We start from the raw sequence: 19,430 nt of genomic DNA, 5'->3' as shown, positions 1-19,430 counted from the left end.
TTTATATGTTCTAGTCATTTGGGGAGGAGGTAGAAGTTATCTTTTAAAAAAATAAATAAATCACCCACCAGGAAATACTCATTATTTCCCTCAAAATGTCTAGAAACAGCTTATCATTTATTTCTTGAAAGAAGGTAAACTAATCACTTTGTACTTACCTACTATTTAAATGAGAAAGCAGTCTTGATGTTCACACCATGTGGTTATCAAGTACAAAAAAAAAAAAAGAGGAACAGTATTAAGCCTGCCTCACACTAACAATAATCTTTAAACAGTAATTTCAAAAACATTTGACTATAAATATACAGGAACAAGAAATATGAAAATTTAGTGCACATGATAAACTAACAACAAAATTTTACAATGCCTTTATATAGGTAATGAAATATCTGGTCATGAGCAATTTTACAGCCTCCTTAAATATGCCACATCAGATTCAGGAAACATTTAAATTCTTAAGTCCCTTTAGCGCCTTACTACGTTAAGATCCTGAGCTGAAAATCGGAATTAAGTGCTCCCCAAAGCAAGATACAGTCACAAGAACAGCCTTGGGGTGCAAAGGCTGAAGAAGTGACATCCCTCTACACCTATCAACCACTGCAGAATGTGTCTGGCGTGAAAACCAGCTGTCACTCAAGGGACAAGGGAGTGACTTGCATACTGTGCATAGTATGTAAGCAAGGTTTGTAGGCACTTCTGTGAAGCATAAGAACTCAAATGCACCTTACTGCTGTGGGACCACAGAACACAGAGGCTCTCATCAGTGGAGTGAGATGCCAGTCAGTCTTACGATTAGATACTGTGGAGTCTTCAAGTAGTCCTGAGGAAGCAGAGCTCTGGCAAACACCAGAGTCCACCCCATCTCCCAGATGAATTCTCTCACTTCGTAATAGCCACCTTAACAGAGACACCAAGAATCAGTTCAGGGACAAGAAAGGGAGCAGGAAGAGCCAGTTGCTTCACCAGTACAGGAAAACACCTTTTGTCTCCCAGGTGCCTGCTGGCAGCAGTACCATCATAAGGTTTCTCAGAGCTTTGAAGAGAGAAGGGAATGACCCAGCTCCTGGTCCTACCCAACGCAGAGTAAGAGAGGCAGCATCTGTAATATCCATGTAGCAGAAGCAGGGGCGGTGGAAGATGCTTTGCCCGACGCCTGCGCTACTGGCTGCCACAGACCGGACAGTGTTAGAATGAGGAAGGCCACATGCTGTATGTAGTTCAAAATTTAAAAACTGAAGAAGGGTTCCCATCTGATGAAATTGCTGTGGAATCATAAAATGGCCTTCAAGACTTTTGAAAAACTTAATATATCTGCAGTTGCACAACCAACAGGGACTGTAGAACAGAAAATGGGCTTGAAGGTGGCAGATGGAAGAAACAAAGTGAAGAGATGACTTGAATTCTGCAAAGAAAAAATTACTTCAGTTTCAAGCATTAGGCATTGTTCATATTCTCTCACTTTGTAAGCACACACATGGATTATCACTTGAAAATCAAACCCAATGACGTTTGACACGTAAAGCTCTCTTAAAACTCAGATACAATTGATAGGCTTAGTCCCACATCTAAAACAAAAAAATAAAAAGACAATTAAAAATGAGACAATCTTAGAAAACGCTTTGCTGATACTGCATTCTTATTTCCAAGAAGGTGTTCAGTCAGTAACTTCTAAAAGGAAATGAAAACATATGTGAAATTATTCATATTTTTTCCTACTGTATTCACTGCTCCACTTCTGCATTTTTTGGGACTCTGTAATTCTTCATTTAGCCTTCACTGATTGGTTTGTTACAAGTGCACCTTCCATGAACAATGAATCAAGTTTATTCTCTTCTTTAAAAAAAAAAAAATCTTCTCACACTTATTAACTGTTTTCTTTACCTTTTCTTCATGTGTAAGCCTGTCTCTATTCTGCTGTTTTCATTATTAACCAAGCTGACTGGCTGAGAAAAAACAACTCGCTCTCCTCCCTCATGAACTCCTATGTGTTTAGCACACCATTGTTGTCCTGATCTGGAACCAAGCCAAACTTCTCTATATATCAAAGCAAAGAAATTTTGTCTCACATATTTGAACATTTTGAAATAGTAACAAAAAAAATAATAAAAAGCTTCCAGGATTCTCCAAATGGAGACATTTTAGAAGCCACGTAACCCACACTTTGCTTCTGCATTTCCTTTTTTTTTTTTATAACCAGCTCGGAAAAGAAAGCTCTTCTGCTTAAAGGTCAGGTATTTCATGCTGACATACTTTTCCCATTTAGGAATAATTTCAAGAAATGAACATAGGCCTGAGTATCTAAAATTCTCAAATTAATTGTTCAATGCCAGGGTTTAAATGCTTCTCAGAAGGCTTAGAAGCATATACTTCAATTTGTTAGGGATTTTGCTTATATAAAGCATCTAAACGTTTAGAATTCACTAAGAACTGAGAAGGATTTTGAGGATATAAACATTCATTTTTAGGGGATTTCTGTAGAAGACAGCACAAATCCTTTGTAGTTCAAGTCAAATAAAGAATACTTGCAGTAAAGATATGGAAGGATCGATAATCAGGTGACGAACATACAGAATTGGGTCAGTTAATGCTCATCAAGCAGCTTTCACAACAAAGGATCTAACATATGCTTTACAATATTGACCATCTCAATGCGATGACTGAAATTTGAGTTCTAAGCTAGATAGGGGATATTTCAAGATATTCAGTGAATTAATATTACCTATGAAGACTACCCATCTGAACTTTAAGTACTGAACTATAAGTACTATGTCTTATTAAAAATGCTTTGCATCGTCAAAAAGAGCTTCTCTAAGAAACAAGAAGTATCAGCCAATGCAGGCAGCAGTGATCTGGGTGCAACTGTAATGAGGTGAAGGCTGACTGATATGAGGTGGACTCCCTAAGGAATCAGCTAGGGTGTACATTCCTAAAAACATCTCTTTTCTTGAATACAACATGGTATAAATATTTGGCTTTTTTGTTTATATATCCAGGAGCCCACAAACAAAGGTCTGCTTGAGGAACTCAAATCTAAGTTTGAGTTAGGTTAAGGTTGCCCGAAGAGGTTGTGGAATCTCCATTCTTAGAGATACTCAAAAGCTGTCTGGACATGGTCCTGCACAACTGGCTTTAGGTGGCCCTGCTTGACAAGGGAGTTGGACAAGATGTCCTCCAGTCGTCTCTTCAAACTTCAACCATTCTGTGATTCTGTATTTCCACAGAAAAATTTGACTGATCCTTAGCTCCCCACAGTAGACTTATAGGCAAGAGGATCCTAATTGCCATGGCCACACTTCATAACCTGTTTTTACCATATACATTCAGTTTTCCCCAAAACTATAATTCTGTTACCCAGAAGAAAGGAAATGAATCTACACTAAATTAGGAATCCCCCTTGCTTTTACGAACCTTATTCCTAAAAATCACTATGCATCTTATCAGGAACTTGATCTACACAGGGAATTTATAAAATAGTATATTTCTCTTGCTGGGACAATTGGGTAGTTTTTGCCTCCAAATAGGTTCCTTATACAGAAACCTGGAAAGAAAAGGATGCTGCTTGGGTCCCTTTGCCCCAAGATTGTGCTTAGAACAGCTGTAGCAATGCCATCTGATAAGATAGACAGCATCTGCTTTCGAAGGGATAAAGTTTCCACAACCAAAACAGACCTGTTATCCATGGAAGGAGCAGTACTCTGAGATTTCAATGAATCATTACATTCCAGCTGGTGCTTTCTCCAGATTGCAAATTAACTTATTTAATTATCCTGAAAAGGCCTCAGCTTTCATTAAGTTCCCCATTGTGTCACTACAATTATGGGGAACAGATTTATCTCATCATCATATTCCAAGAGCCATGTTCCCATAAATCTGTGCTAAACACATTTTAAATTCATTTTTGTCATCTCACGTATCTGTTCTCAATTCCCTGCTCCCCTCCTAAAAAAATAAAATACTTTTTAGGTTGTGAGACATTACTTGCAATGCTGGCCTACTTGCATTAGTACCACTGGTAGAAGCATGGGAGTATACTAGTACACTTAAGATGTCAAATAGTTCATTTTTTAAATACTGTCTGACAACATCAGGCCTTAGAGAAAATGCTGAGATGACACTTAGATTGGGCTGCCCTTATGTGTCTGTATGGAGATAAGGCCCCCTTTTTTGGGGGGGGGGGGGGAGGGGAGGCACGCAGAGGGAAGGAGGAAGAATCTTTTTGGGCAGAAACATCACATTCCCTAAGCACCAGACAAAAATAATCAGATATATTTTCCATGGCGACATCAAACTAAGTGTTGACTGCTGCCCAATGGAGAATCATCTCACCTTGGAAGAAGGAAGCTAGAAAAAGAAAGAAGCCAAAGATACCCCTCAGAGGTTGACTATTCCTCTGTAACTGTCATTCTTTTGCATTTCTTGCTTCCTGCTAAATACCAGGAGGGAAAAAAGTGGTGACAGGACACAGCAATCTGTAACAGCAGCTCTTTCAAACATACTGACCTGAAGAAATAGCTTTTACATAAACATACCATGATAACTTAGAAATTCTAGTCTATATTCCTCTACCTTACTACCATGCCTTTGCTAAGTGCTATTCAGGGCAGCTGTAAACATTTCACACCATTTCATCTTCTTTCTGGGGAGGGAAGTAATTTCTCCTAATAGACTAATATGTTTTTATCATTATTATTCAGTCCGATTTGGACTGCTGCTGCTCCCTCCACTAACGAGAAAGATTCCTTTATGAGGCTGCAGATAACACATTCTCTGAGGAATATGCATATGTTTTGGTCTGATCTTTCTGAATTCATCTGACTGGTTTCTCTTTGAAAATGAGCTTTAAAAAAAAAAATCTATTATCAATTATGTTCTCCCACCGCTCCTTTTAATGTAAGCAGGAATAAGAAACATCACACATTATTTAAGTTATGGCAGAGAGTTCTGCCCTTCCAGAGGTTTGAAATCAAATTATTCAAAAGGATTTTGACTGGCTATCACTCTTCCTGCTCTCATCAAAGCAGGACTTATCTGATCCCTTCTTTGCCCACCAAGGAAATGCTGGGGCTTTAAGTTGAGCACCCAGAGTTTCTGACTCTCCCTACTGAGCAAGAAACAGCCAAGCCATGACTTACAGGGAAGTGGAAAGGGAAGAGATGGCTGAATTCTGTGGCCCAAAACAAGGCTGCTGGTAAACTGGAGTTGTGTATCATTTATAATCAGTTTTACTTCAGCTGATGAGCTGGTTGGTTCCAATTCTATATGTTTCTGCTTTTGCAACAAGTCTGAGCTTCCAGCAAGAAGAAAGGAGACTGAAGTGTCTTCATTCATACTAATCTGCAAAGGAAATTGCTCCCTTTTTCCACGTGTACATCTAAATGCCTCAAGAAACACACCAAGTTAAGGAGTGAAGCAGGAGATAACAAATTCTTTTTGTCTCTGGCTCTAATTCCCTAAAGAGGTACAAGTTGCTTCAAATGTCTTGACACAGGAAGCAGAATTTAGTACCCTGAGAAGTCAAACACAGCCTCAGGACACAGTTAAAAATCAGACATTCACATTAATCACATTCTGACTCAGAGTTCAGCATTTCCCTAAACACACAGACTATGGTAGGGTGGGCTGGCAGCCATATGCTAATGTGGAGGCTAAGAATACAGGACGGGACTTCAGGGCATGGCAGATGAAGTTCTACTGTAAATTATCCATAAAAGGAAGAATAAACTAATTCTAAAAAAAAAAAAGGTGGGGGAGAATCTGGTTTGTTTATGTATTTATTTAGTTTAATTAGAGAAGCGAGCAGTTCAGTAAATTCCTATCCACTCCATAAGAAGGGAAGAACATGAACCAAGATTGAAGGTGAAGCTAAGGAAGAGAGAACACATACTCGATACAAGTTTTGCTAAAAATTTACCCTGGATAACTGATTTGCAACCCTTCAAGAGTATCAGCCTAAAGAAACCAAGGCAATAAACATCGGTCCTCTAAATTGTCATTCCTAAAATACATGCTTGGCAAAAAAGGGTAGAGTATTGCATTTATGCCTTCTTAGGAATGGAGTAACAGCTGCAGGCTTTTCAGATCTCTTTAACAGAGGCTGCCAAGAAACAATATGATTGTTGATTTGATGAGCTAAGGAATTTGTCTTAGAGGACAGGTGCTTCAATCCATGAATCTATCAATTCATCAATGCTTTGTAAGACCTTTTGTATTTTCATGTAGCTCCAAAGCAAAGTGACAACAGAATGCTCAAATATGTTATATTCTTATTCTCAGAATAACACCAACAAGTTTCCTCCTTTCTGTGAAATTTCAATCTAAATCAAAGAAAGGCAAGAAACTTTCATTAACAGAAAATTTGATTTTTTTTCTACCCATAGGCATAATTGTCAGGACAATACTGGCAAGGTGAAAAATAATGACCAGACAATTACGAAAAGATTTGCTTTTCCTCTTCGGACAGCTGACATACAGACAAAAGCAGCACCATGTAAAAGGAATACCAGTGTCCTTGTATTCAGAAAGACAGCTGCACATTAAATCAAATAAGGAACTTCCAGACACAGCACAGTCAGTGAATATATACCACAGCAATTTCATAGACAACACATTAAACTTTAACAACCCATACCACCAGTTTACCTGTAGCAAAGCATGCTCCTTCCCCTCAGTGAGGAACCCCAAACTTTTTTGGGGTCTCTGAGGACAAAGAACTGGTCAGGTGGGACAAAAATAATCTAGACAACGTATCTTTAAAAATGGATACTTTGTTTTTTCTCCTTCATGTGCTTGTGCATCCATACTGTGTGCAACTTTATGTGGAGAAGGAAAACACACATCACAGCTTCAAAGAGCTCACAAATTTCTCACATCAGGGAAATAAAACTCCATGGGCAGTCTCTAATCACTCCTGAAGCCTCTGAAAGACCTACTATTATTATTACAAACAGCAGGTGGGAGAGGAAAGCTCTCTCACTCAGAATGCAGAGCAGGGAAGATACAGCTGCAAAGCGAACCTTGGCTGAAGGACTCGAACTCTTCAGCTCTCAACAGGCAGCAGCAGACACAAGTGCAGTATCTGATCCTTGCTGCACGAGATCTTCCAGTGGTGGATTTTGTGAAACCCTGCTGTTCTTTCACCTATAGAGCTGTTAAGAACACAAGAAAGCCAAAGAAAAGCTGAGGGTTTGAATTGTTTTAAAAGGTTGCATTGTTTTAAGCAGAACACCAGCTCCAAAAACAAGGCTGGAGAAACGAATGAAGGAGGAAAAGGATCCATGATATCTGTAGAATATCTGGCCCTAAGAACAAGCCCAGTTATACTTGGCCCTAAAGAGAACTCCTCTGGTATGATATTAGGTAGTAAACTTGGGCAATATACCATCAACAACAAACCATAACAATGGCTTGATGGATCTATACTAGCCTTCAAGTGAACAGGATGGAACACCACTTATACCACTCTTCCTCTCAACTTAGATTCAAGCTCCTTGTGCCTTCCTATCTCAGCAGCAGCCACCCCTTTAGCTTCTAATCTCCACGGGCTTGAAAAATCTCAAAACTGGCACAACACACGAGAGGAAACTTTTTTCCCCCAGAGCAGAAGATGTCAGTGGTGGAGTGGCCCCTATTTCAGGTAGGCTTTGCTTCTACACCCCCCTTTAAATGTCAACCACAGGTGTTCTGCTATTAATATACACCATCAACTTGATCACCAGAAGAGTGCACAGATCTCACCAACAGATATCCCGTCAGGTGTCAGTAACGATCTTTCTTTACTCAAAAGCAAGAGACTGAGCATTGTAGTCTCCAATGTAACTGTAACCATGAATGCTCACTCAGCAGTTACATCTGTCTGATGAAGAACATATTCTTTCCAAAAGAACATATGGCTCACATCCATTATCAGAAGAATTCACATGTCATACCAAGGTTTAAGAAGGAGAGGAAAACCAAACCAAAACAGTCAAAATAAAGAAATATCACAAAAAAAGGCCATCTCAAAGTTAGACTCCAAGAGCTTGAAAGTATCCTTTCAGTGTTAAGGAAAACCTGTATGAAGAAATAGAAATTATGATACAGGTCTTCCACATATTTTTGCTCTCTTACACCCAAGTGGCTAAGAGAAACCGAAGCGGAAGACTATGCCCTATTCCTCTTGGCATATGATGCAGGTGGGGCTGATGTAAATTCCCACAGATATTTCAAATGTCAAAAGGTTTTCTGTCTAACAGGTTTATCTACAGTGTAATCATAAATACAAAACAAACATTTGAAGGGAAAAGCAGCTACACGGTAATCCTTCAAATTAGTAGGGTGTTGGTTTTGTACCCTGGAGAAACTAAAGGGATATAGATACCACATACTCATCTCTACTATTTATGATCCCATGAGCTAAACATAGACTGAAATTAAAGTTTGGCTTCACTGAAAAATGAGACTTGGTCAGCTACCCAGGTTATGTTTGAACAGGCTGCTGAGACCATAAAAAATAAAAAGAGCTATCTATAAAGAGCAGCTTACTTAAGTGATTTGGGAATCATGGGACTTTTTCTAAGCCACTCAGCCTATTGCTAGCAGAATGGAGAGGAACGTCTTTTGTGGACAATTCACCATACCCATATTAGTGAATATCGCAATGGGTCAAGTGTACCATAAATTTTAGAGGAAGCATGCGATTTCCCTGTACAGATAATGAAAAAAGCACAGAAAATTTAGTGCTGCTGCAGACATCTAAAATTAGATAAGATTTATCACATTTTAGGCCTGTGAACAAACTTCACTGTGACTAGGGCAATGAAAATTAACATCCTTTGAAAAAAGTGTTATTTGCCAGGGACAGTTGCTTCCCTCCGCCTATCTCGCAACTAAAAGAGCTTACTTTGGCAAGTGACATACCAGTATTGCTCAGTTCAACAGCTTGGGGTAAAGAATCTTTAAGAAGTTACACTTGGAACACAGAAGTTGCAGATGAATTGATTTTGTTTCCAGCGTTTGGTATGTTCTGCTTAATCCACAATTAGAATATCCTCTCCAGACATTAGATGTTAATAAATCTCTCCTGATCATATGCATCATATGGAACCAGTTCTTTGTAATATTAAGACACCTGTTCGAAAGGGCAGCTTGAAAGTTACTTTTACTCAAAGAAACTTCACATTTGGAACAGGATGCAGAGAACAGACATACAAACAATAACAAAGTATGAATAGTCATTAATTCACTTCTCTAGAGAGAAAAGGTCTATTATAAAAAGAAAAAAAAAAATTAGACCTTCTAGCTAAAGTCTAATACATTCGCCCTCTCAGTTAGAGTTAGAATCCAGAAATCTTTTCACAAGTAAACAAAGAAGTTACCATTTCAGTACAAAATCATTCCAGTAAAGCCTCATCAAGTTTTCTATCATGGAACCTTCTAAAAATCTCAAGTCATAAGGCAACTAGCTATACATTTTGATTTTAGAGATCCCCTCAACAGTGAGCTGTCTCTCTCCTTCAGCCCAGAGCACTGTGACCTCCATCTCCTGGGGGAAGTATCTCCCCAGAGCCTGGAGACATCCCCTACTGCCCGATTTCCAAGTTCATCCTGTGCCATTGATATCTCAGAGCGAGAATGACTCACTCAACATGCACAAGTCAGACAAACAGTGCTGTGTGAGCTCATCTTTTTTTTTCTTTTATTTCTTATTCTTTAACTAACAGCTTTCCTGAATCCTACAGTATCAGACTCCCAAAATTTTATCATACGTCATAATAAACATTCACAGCATCCGCAGTCTAAATACATTAACAGAAATAGCAGACATACAGTCCTTTGCCTGCCCACCCTTCCCGTTACACATATTAGGGATTCATGCTTTCAACATATCAGGCTGAAATTCTGACTTTAAGCATCTTTAAAGTGGTAAAAAAATATGCAATATATCTTTTAAGACATGTTCCAAATGTAAATAGGTTACATCAATATTCTTGCAAACTAGTGTCTCTGAGGTCATAGGGTAACATTTTGTATTGACAATTTGGTCTGGAATTATTCCATATGATACATATCGATTCTGAAAGTTAAAAATGTAAGTTCTGAGTAAGCATCAAATTCCCAAGCTCAATCCCATTACAAATTAATTAAGTGTTCTACTACTTCAGAGCTTTGGGAAAAATAGAAAGCTGTACACTAAAGACTCTCATATCTAGGTACAAGAAATGGTGCAGGCAACACGAAAGCTGTTTGTTTCCTTGCTACTGCAATAAAGTCAGAAGTTATTTCAGAAACTTACCATTTTCCAAGCAGAATCTTGGACAGATCTTGTTCAAAAGAAGTTCCTGACGTAATCGAAGAACTTCAGCTTCCAGCACTTCAACTTTTGATTTCCATCCAAAATCTTGTTCGGATACAGTTTTGGCAAGGTGCTCAGTGTATTCTTTGCAACTCTTCCCTGGTGGTTTTGAGCGGATAATTGCAAAAGCCAATGCTAGTTTTGATATTTTCAAATACCAAACCTGATTTTCTCTTCCGCCTTTGAGTTCTATTACATTAGAAAAACAGAAAACAAAAAAGTAACTTCACTATGACTCTGTTAAGGAAATTATGCACAGCATTTTCTTGCCTTTGGAAACTGTTCAACAGTGAGACCAATTATTTTATTTCTAGTGCATTCCTAAATCATCAAGGAAAAGAGTAGAAATGTAAGCATCTGTGCACAATGTGAGAATAAAACATACATGAGCTGCACTCCAGCTATAACAATAAAATTCAGGCAGTGTTTGAGAATAATTGTGGAAATAGCAAGCACTTCAAATAGGCTTATCCTAGAAAAATTTTAAATGCAAATGCTATCTCCACTAAAACAAAGATGAAAACACTAAAAAACACCAAAAAGTCCCAGTGCTCAAAAGATAAAACTCTAAGGTTGTTGTTAGTTTCTGGCTTTGGACACCTGGTATTGCTGCACTTGCAGTTCTAAATCTACATTAAGCCTCAAGCCTACAGAAAGGTCTATGAAGACAGCTTCAAAGTGATGCAAGTGGATAGTAAGATAAGTGAAGAAAATAGTTTTATCAGCTCTGTTACAAACTGTGAGGACAGGGCAAAAGGCATTACAGGAGTCAGAAAAAGAAAATATTTATCTAGATGATTGTGTCATGGGCAACAGCACAGAACCTAGGAACTGAAAAGGAAAAAATGAAATTAAAAATAACTAATAATATCCAGCCTAATTAGCAAAATTTTTTTCTAATTTTACACCATTTTCATTCAGTAGTTCACTGTATTTTTTTTTACTTGAAAAAAATATTCCTTCCAGAATAATAATAATAATAAAAAACCACTTCCTACACTTTCATCCTGGTCTTGACATCTAAAAATTGTTCATAATATTATTTTTTCCTGTTATCCAAGAAAACTGTAGATTAGGCACTATAATAAGTTCTGTTGAGTATCTCTGAAGTAGTCACAGCACAGGTTTGAATAAGGTATTTTATGTCACCCTTTCACTGCTATCACTAAGCTGATTTCCTCCTTTCCTTCTCCTCAACTTTGAACAGTAAGTCATAAATCATCACATATTTATTTATCCATCAGGGGCACTTACATAAAGACCTGCCTTTTAAATATTTATTTCGCCTTTCAAATACTTCTGAAATGCACAAACAATTCCTGTACATTCCTTACACAGTGTCCATTCAGACACACCAGTCACACTTTGAAATGTACAGAGCACAAGGGATAAGACTGCAAAAATTCATTGGGATCTAGCTACCTACAGCTATGTTTTAAGCTACTGTTCTCCACTTGAAACACTACATTCCTGCCCTGTGTCAGGGCACAAAACACCTAGTCTAAGCCACCAGTGCACTCTTAAAGCTAATGAGAGAGTAAGCCCTTAGAAACTGAACTAAACTATCTATACCCTCTCCTTAAAGCAGTTATGCATTAAATAAATGGTACTTTTTGCAAAACTTATTACTTTTAAAAATCTATTTCACACAACTTTTGGAACCATATCCAAGAATTCCAGTGGAAAAATACAAGTTAATTCTCCCAGCCTCAAAGGATCAGCCCCTCTGTGGGACAACAAACTGATCTAAGACTCTTGTTTGCCTCATACATCAAAGGAAATGTTTTACAAATACAGAACCGTGCAATAATTGAACTGCCTTCAAAGCTGTGAATAAAATGAAATACATGGAACCACACTGAAAGAAGAGTAAGTAGTAACAGTAAGGTATCCCAAATCTTTGGCTTTGAACATGAAAGGTGCTCCCCAGATTATCTCGTCTTCAATAGAAGTTTCACCCGGATATCACTCAAACAGTGTCTGTCAAGCTTCGTTCTTAAGAAGTTCCTTCGCATAGCAGAGCCACACATTAAGGCAGGCAGAAAGATGTGTTACAAATGGCTTTCACTGATGGTTTATCATTTTGATATCTCCAGAGTCTACTTTGCAAAAGTTTTCTGATTCACCCCCTTTTAAAAAAGGACAAATAAAGATTCGCTTTGTGCTTTGTAACATGCTTTGTCAGTACTAGCATTTTCCTTTAAATTATATTCAGATAAGTTGCAGAAGGACCAACATTCCAGTATAGGTCAGGAGATGGTCTTTAATTTCAGCGTTTCATGAATGTTCAGGTGCCTTTTATCATTACAGTCACCATCAATACCTTCTTTTCTATCATGCTCTGTTTATTTCTACTCACATGACATACTACTACAAAGAAAAGTCAAAGTTAGCTGTTTGACCAGTAATATTTTACCACTATGCACTTTATACATCTCAGCCCACAACTCTAAATCTAGTGATTTAGAGCAAAAGAAATCCCCAATAAAAATAATGTAAGTAGTAGACAAGTATTAGTTGAGACTGAATTTCTACAGGTCAAGGAAAGTTATTAGTATTTTTTCACTACTTATTACCAAACTAAAGAGAGTCACTTTTCTACTTTGTTTTAAAGGGGACTACTATATTTTAAGCAGGGCAAAAACCTTAGTGCACATGCTCATAATACAACAGAGACAAGCAAAAGGTTCTTTCACCCTCAACATGCCAAAATGCTATTTCCTAAAGGAGATGTATCCCTAATAAATCACATAAACCATGGTATCTTACCTAATTTTGCTTTAAATCACAATCATCAAAATCTTAAAAGCATTCCACCTTAACACTTAGGACATACAGTTAAGTAATGAAATTTGGACTTTGAGGGACGCCTTTTTCTCTTTAACATCTCGTACAGACTCACTTCTACAGTAGTAATGCCTTACACTGAATGAGTTTAATGAAGCACTCTTACTCTGGAAAAAAGAATCACTCCTTTTCTGGAATAATTACTCATAGAGATGCTGGTTTAAAAAAAAAAAAAAAGAAAGAGGCAGCACAGATCACAAAGTTGGTTCTCCATAAGAACAAGACACAATCAAAACAGTTTTTGGAGAAGTAATTCTGTTGGAATCTCAAAATCTCTTGTTTAAAACCAGGTAATTAATGACAAATGGTGATATACCTGCACGTATTTCCAGAAATAGTGGATTTCATGAAGATTTTACAGAGCATATACAGCTCTTTCACCTCCTTTCTATTACTGTCACTATCACCATCTCTCTTCTCTTTTCTTCTTTTATGATCATGAAAAGAGAAGTTTGTGGAAGGAAAAGCAGGAGTTGTAAGAGTTGATTCAAGTTTTTCACAGCACCCTAAAGGCATAACTGCTCTCTCAGAAACCACTGTAAAAATTCTCCTAGAAAATAACACACCGGATGACATTGTTAGAAATATGGGGATGCTGGCCAACTGTGCATTAGCAAAAATTGCACAGCAATCTGTTGCCGTCAGGAAGTGCTGCACCAAAGACCACCAAATGTGAATGCATTCTACTAAAAGCATATTGGCAGCTACAGAGTTTTATCAATTATATTTTTGCTCATATCAGCACAGAAATGACACCAATGGTTAGGCAGAAAAAAAGTTTAGAACCAAACCAGAAATTTTCCTTGATTGGGCCAACAACAGGAAAAAGTCAGCAGTCTAATCCTAGCTGCTAATGTCAAAATGTGACTGTCAAGAACTGAAAGGATCAAGAATTATCCACCAAAACAAATTTGGGACACAAGTTGCTCAGTGAGAGTAACTACTTACTAACAAAGCTCACTGCGTAACTGCGTTTACTCAGTGTTAAGGAGGGAACCAGTAACCCCTTGCGAGCTCTGCTAGAAGCATGTAGCAGCACCCTAACAACAGATACCTATGCAAGCCCTTCAATCCGCAAACTGATACGGGAAGTGCATGCAGAGGACAGGATTGGCTAACATCACTGTCAAACAGGACTGAGCCTCCCGATTTCCAGCACAAGAGAGACCTCCACCCCTCTCCAGCTTTCTAACTCTCATAGAGGGAGAGGGTACTGAGGACCCACAGCCCTGCCGAGGTCCCAGCCGTGGAAGGCTGCCGAGTAATTATTCAGCTGCTGAAATAATTACAAAAGAAGTCAACTGTCCTATACAGCTCTGTGTTAGATAACCAAGGGGAAATAAGAGGTGGTGTAAAATCCTTTGACGACTTTAGATATAAAAAGGAAACAGGGTAACAGAAAGAACCAGGGTAAATCTGATTTGTAAGCACTACCCTACTCCCCCAACCTGCCAGTCCTGCTGTTTTGCAAGTGCATTTGATGCAGCAGCTCATATTACACCATTAACTACAGCAAGATACCTTTCTGATAAGTCTCACCTTGGTTTTGACACTGTTGGCAACACGTGAGGAAGAAATAATTCCCACTAATTAGAAAAAAACCAAATCACTAGTTTCAGATGTTCACCTTTTTAGTTTGTTTTCTTGTCAGTCGGAAACTTCGTATATTTAACTCCATTCCAAAGCTCAAAGGTTTCACATTACTGGTTAAAAAAACTAAACAGTTCAAATCATTCATTGTTATTAAAAAAACTGAAAACATCCATTAGAGCCATGACACTTGCATCTAAACTTAAATCATTCCTTAAAGTCATTTTAACAAGCTATAAAATTTCCTATTTCCAAAAAACCTGCAACCCCACAAAAGGGCCGTTTGTGCACCTTGTTAGTTAGTGATCCCCACTTTCATCCCCATAACATGTTGTCAAAGTCTGGAAGTTGAGGTCAAACACGTGACACCTTCAGGAAAGAAAGACAATTCCCTGAGCCCACTACTGGCACAAAAGCATCCCTTCCTCCCCTAGCACTCTCTCAGCTGTCAGAAGATGCTCTTCTGCCTCTTACCTCTTCATTGCTTCTTTTTTCACTGTTAAATACATACAACTGAACAGCCTGGTCTCTGAATGCACAGCAGTTGCCCTCACTGCTGCACACAACAGCAAATTAAGTCTCAAGAGGAAAAAAAGTACTCCTTGATGCTGTATGGGTTTTTCTACCTCATGCCAGAATTGCACTAGTGTCAACAACAGGCTGACAGGGATAACAATAATTTTCTGTCTTTAACAGAAGCGCAGGGGTGATCTTTTCATTATTCTTTGCATTAGTAAATGTGAACTAGAGGAATCGGCCTCCTAAACACGATTAACCTAGAAAGTGGGACAGTTAAGTCTGCAGTCAGATCAAAACGGACTGCTCCTCGACGAAAACCCCAGTGATCTTGGTCTGAGCCTCCTCCAGCCCCTGGGCCCACGTCCATTGGTCTCTCCAACCCAGAGCTGGGCTCCTCTACCCAGAGGAACAGCAGCCTGTGCTGCACCCAGCCAACAAGGGATGAGCTACTCAGTTTGCACAGGGGAATTCTCAGCTCTAGAGCTTTTACATCTTTCAGGGATGGTTTTGGGTAAGGGAGGTGAATAACTTTAGATAATTCACCTTTCCAAGCGCTACATACAGTTTTCTGACTGACCTTGGAAACAGGGAAGTCACAAAGCGATGGGGGGAACAGGGCTAAGTTCTACTGTGATTTAAAATTATAAGGCACCTCAAAGTAAAACCAAACCCTAAACTTGTTTGAAATAATTCAACATTTGAGTAATACTCGTTTATGTCACAGGATTGCACACCTTAGGCATGATCTCTAACTCTGCCCATAAAATTCATGCCTAATAATGGAAGATACTTCTTCAAATGTCATAGACAAAATGTTGTTGCTTACAACAGGACATTTATTTGTTATTCAGATCATTATCATCTAAGATTGAACATTATTTTAAAATAGAGTAAGACACAAAATAGACTGTAACTCATTTAACTTCCAGGCCATTCAAGGGCTCGGTTTTTCACATTTGAAATAGATGGAACATATAAAAGGATTTGTCAGGACAGAAACAAATTGCAATTGATAGGCCAAGACAGTTGTTCAGCCTGGAGAAGAGAAGGGTCCAGGGAGACCTTACAGAAGCCTGCCAGTACCTAAAGGGGGCCTGCAGGAAAGATGGGGAGGGACTTTTTACAAGGGCATGTAGTGATAGGACAAGGAGTAATGGTTTTAAACCATTGAAAGAGGGTAGATTTAAGTTAGATATAAGGAAGAAATTCTTCACTGTGAGGGTGGTGAGGCACTGGAACAGGTTGCCCAGAGAGACTGTGGATGTCCCATCCCTGGCAGTGTCCAAGGCCAGGTTGGATGGGGCTTGGAGCAACCTGGTCTGGTGGAAGGTGTCCCTGCCCATGGCAGGGGGTTGGAACTAGATGATCTTTAAGGTCCCTTCCAACCCAAACCATTCTATGATTCACCATTACTACACAGCTAAAAATCTTCAGACAGTCCTAAATAATAGTATGTAACAAATATAAAAAAAATGGTTTTCCTTCCAAATATAAGTGTGTGGTCTGTCTTTAATGGCATAAACATAATAGGAAAAACTGCTTTGTTGCCATGATTTTTACTTTAACTAGTCTGTCAATTACACACTGCAGATAAAGTTGAAAAAATTACCCACATCTTTGTAACCTCATTCTGCATTACACAATAGCAACCAAGATATTGATCCGTTATAATGGAAGACAAAATGGGTCACAAAACGATGCAAGTGCTCTAGCGGAACTGGGCTGAGCTGCAGACACATAAGGCCATAACATTAAGCACCAATAAACTTGATTTAATTGGTATGCCTAACATAATACTGTCTTTCCTGTATATAATAAATAATGATAATGGGACAGCTGCATAATCAAGATGAACTAAAGTATGTCTTGTGTTCCAATTAAGCAGCTTTTATTGTAAAAATGTATATTAAAACAAGGTTACTCTACAGTGTCATTTTTAAACAACCTATACTCATAACACACAAAGATATGTAATATTGACATACTTGGTGAGGGAAAAACTCGGTTTTACTACCACAAGCCTAAACAATACCCCCAGCATATTTTTTTTTCCTTTCTTTTTTTAAATGGACTCAAGGTGCTAAAATTATACTGAAATAAGTATTTAAAATACGTTATGTCAAAAGCACAAGGAAACGTGATTAAAATGTAACATGATTTATTTCTTCAAACAACTGTAGATTTATGAGATAGACCATGAAAGTCAGACCCTTAGTAATTTACAAAGTTTCACATGTGCTAATAATATTTAATTACATAAAGTATAAATTTACAGTTGGCATTTTGGACTGTGGAAAATAATCCCAGCCCTTCTATACTGCCAGTTACAACAGGAAAGCAGCCATATCTCCTAAGTTTTACCTACTGCAATGACTGCATTAGTTCTTGAATATAGAATTTCAAAGCAGAGTGCCTTTTTTTGAAGTCATGAACAGTTTAGAGGATTATACAGGGATTACTTTGCATCTCTTCTCTTCCCATGCTAAAATATATCAGCTAAAATATCACCATACTTCTCTCTTTTAATTTCACATTTTCAGTCTTCACCTGAATAGTTCCATTTCCACAAGTTTATAAATCTGCAAGATCAGTATGTTTCAGTGAACGAGTTTCCTTCAAGTAAGGTACCACAAAGCATCTGTTGTATTTTAAAAACCTTGATCTTGGCTTTCTTAGACAAATTTTATACTGGTAGAATGAAAGATGAGACTGTTCAAAAGAAAGCAAATGTTTGGAATACAAGACAAGGAAAAGAGAGAATGGCAGGAATACTAGGAACCTGGTACTCTCAAAAGCATACAGTATGCAGTGAAGAACAAAGTCTTATATATACTATAGCTACTAACATAACTATAACCACAATTAAATACATAGTGCCTGAATATTAGTTTACGAAGCACTGTAAGTTGTAAAAGACAGTGGACTATGGAAGTGCCTGTCAAGCATTCACACCAAGTCCATTGAAAAGTATTTCTCACACTTTAATTCAGCTCAATGACTAGTGCATTCAAATTAAGAAAACAAACAGGAAATAAAATTAATCATTACTTTCTTCTGTCGGTCACTGATAAAAGTGTAGAAGACTGAGCACTATGACTTCTAATTTCCTAATGACGAGGGGATCAGAAACAGTCAATTCAGTGACGTTAGAAATAATCAGTTTCAGGTAAAAATACTCTTTGATAATTCTCTGATAATCCCTTTGTATTATATCTGCGTATTTAACGGAACCGTGTTTTAGCAAAACATTAATCGCATTCCAGCATCTATCCAATACAACTTAGCAACAACACTTGTGACTCAGGTGAAACGAGTAAGAAAAAAACTTCAGATTCGCAGCCTGTTAGAAAAGAACACCAAGGCCCCGAACCCATGTCGGCAGCAGTCGTTGACGGCTTATCGCCTTCGCTAATAACAAGAGGCGCGACTTTCACGGGAGGGCCGCCATTTCCAACAGCCAAATAAAACAAGCCAAATAAACGGAACCTTTCTTCATGAAGCCCCTCCAGGAACACCCCACACCGCCCACGCGAGGCCTCCTGCCGCTGCCCGCCAGGAGAACCCTCCACGGGCGGCCCGGCCCCGCCGGCCCGCCCGCCCCACCTCTGCTGTCCCAGACCTCCACCCCCGGACCTCCTCCACCCCCGGACCTCCTCCACAGCCACACGCCGGGTTGACAGACACGAAGGACGGCCCCAAACGCAGCGACGGCCGCGGCCGGGGGAGGCAGCCCGCCCTGCTCCTCGCCGCGGCGGCGGGCGGGGGGGGCATCTCCTCAGGCCGCCGCCGCCGCCTCCCGCCTGGAGCCCTCGCCCGGCCTCCCTTTACCGCCTCCCCGGGCAGCCCTAGCCGGCCTCGGGCCCCAACCCACCTGCGAGGGCAGCCCGGCTCCCCGGCTCCATGGCGAGGCGCACCGGCCGGCAGCCGCCCTCACAGCCGCCGCGGGGCCCTGCCCGCCCCTTGCCTAGGCCCCGGCCCCGGCCCCGGCCCCGTCCCGGGGGACGTGGGTGGGAGCCCTCCGCTCCAGGCCCTCCTCGTCCCACGCGTGTTTGTCTCGGTGTTGCCGCTCGTCCTGCTGAGGGTGGAGGTGGCGGAGCTCACCGTCAGTCCCCTGAAAGGACCCCCACGCTTGTACGCCGATCTA

At 39.5% G+C, this 19,430-nt stretch overlaps 1 protein-coding gene across 1 annotated transcript in view; it reads right to left on the bottom strand.

Moving 5' to 3' along the window:
- Positions 1-19,188, bottom strand: part of MEI4 (meiotic double-stranded break formation protein 4) — a 69,115-nt gene extending 49,927 nt beyond the window's left edge. The window contains exons 1-2 of the mRNA XM_049818275.1: positions 19,158-19,188; positions 10,271-10,519 (exon numbers count right to left, since the gene is read on the bottom strand). Of these exons, the coding sequence (XP_049674232.1) occupies positions 10,271-10,519; positions 19,158-19,188 (280 nt within the window). The remainder of the gene's footprint in view (positions 1-10,270; positions 10,520-19,157) is intronic.
- Between the last annotated feature and the right edge of the window lie 242 nt (positions 19,189-19,430).

Source organism: Accipiter gentilis, chromosome 15 (genome assembly GCF_929443795.1).
Source record: "Accipiter gentilis chromosome 15, bAccGen1.1, whole genome shotgun sequence".
NCBI lineage: Eukaryota > Metazoa > Chordata > Aves > Accipitriformes > Accipitridae > Astur > Astur gentilis.
Note: the sequence above shows the minus strand (reverse complement) of the source record. Positions and strands in the feature narration are given on the sequence as shown.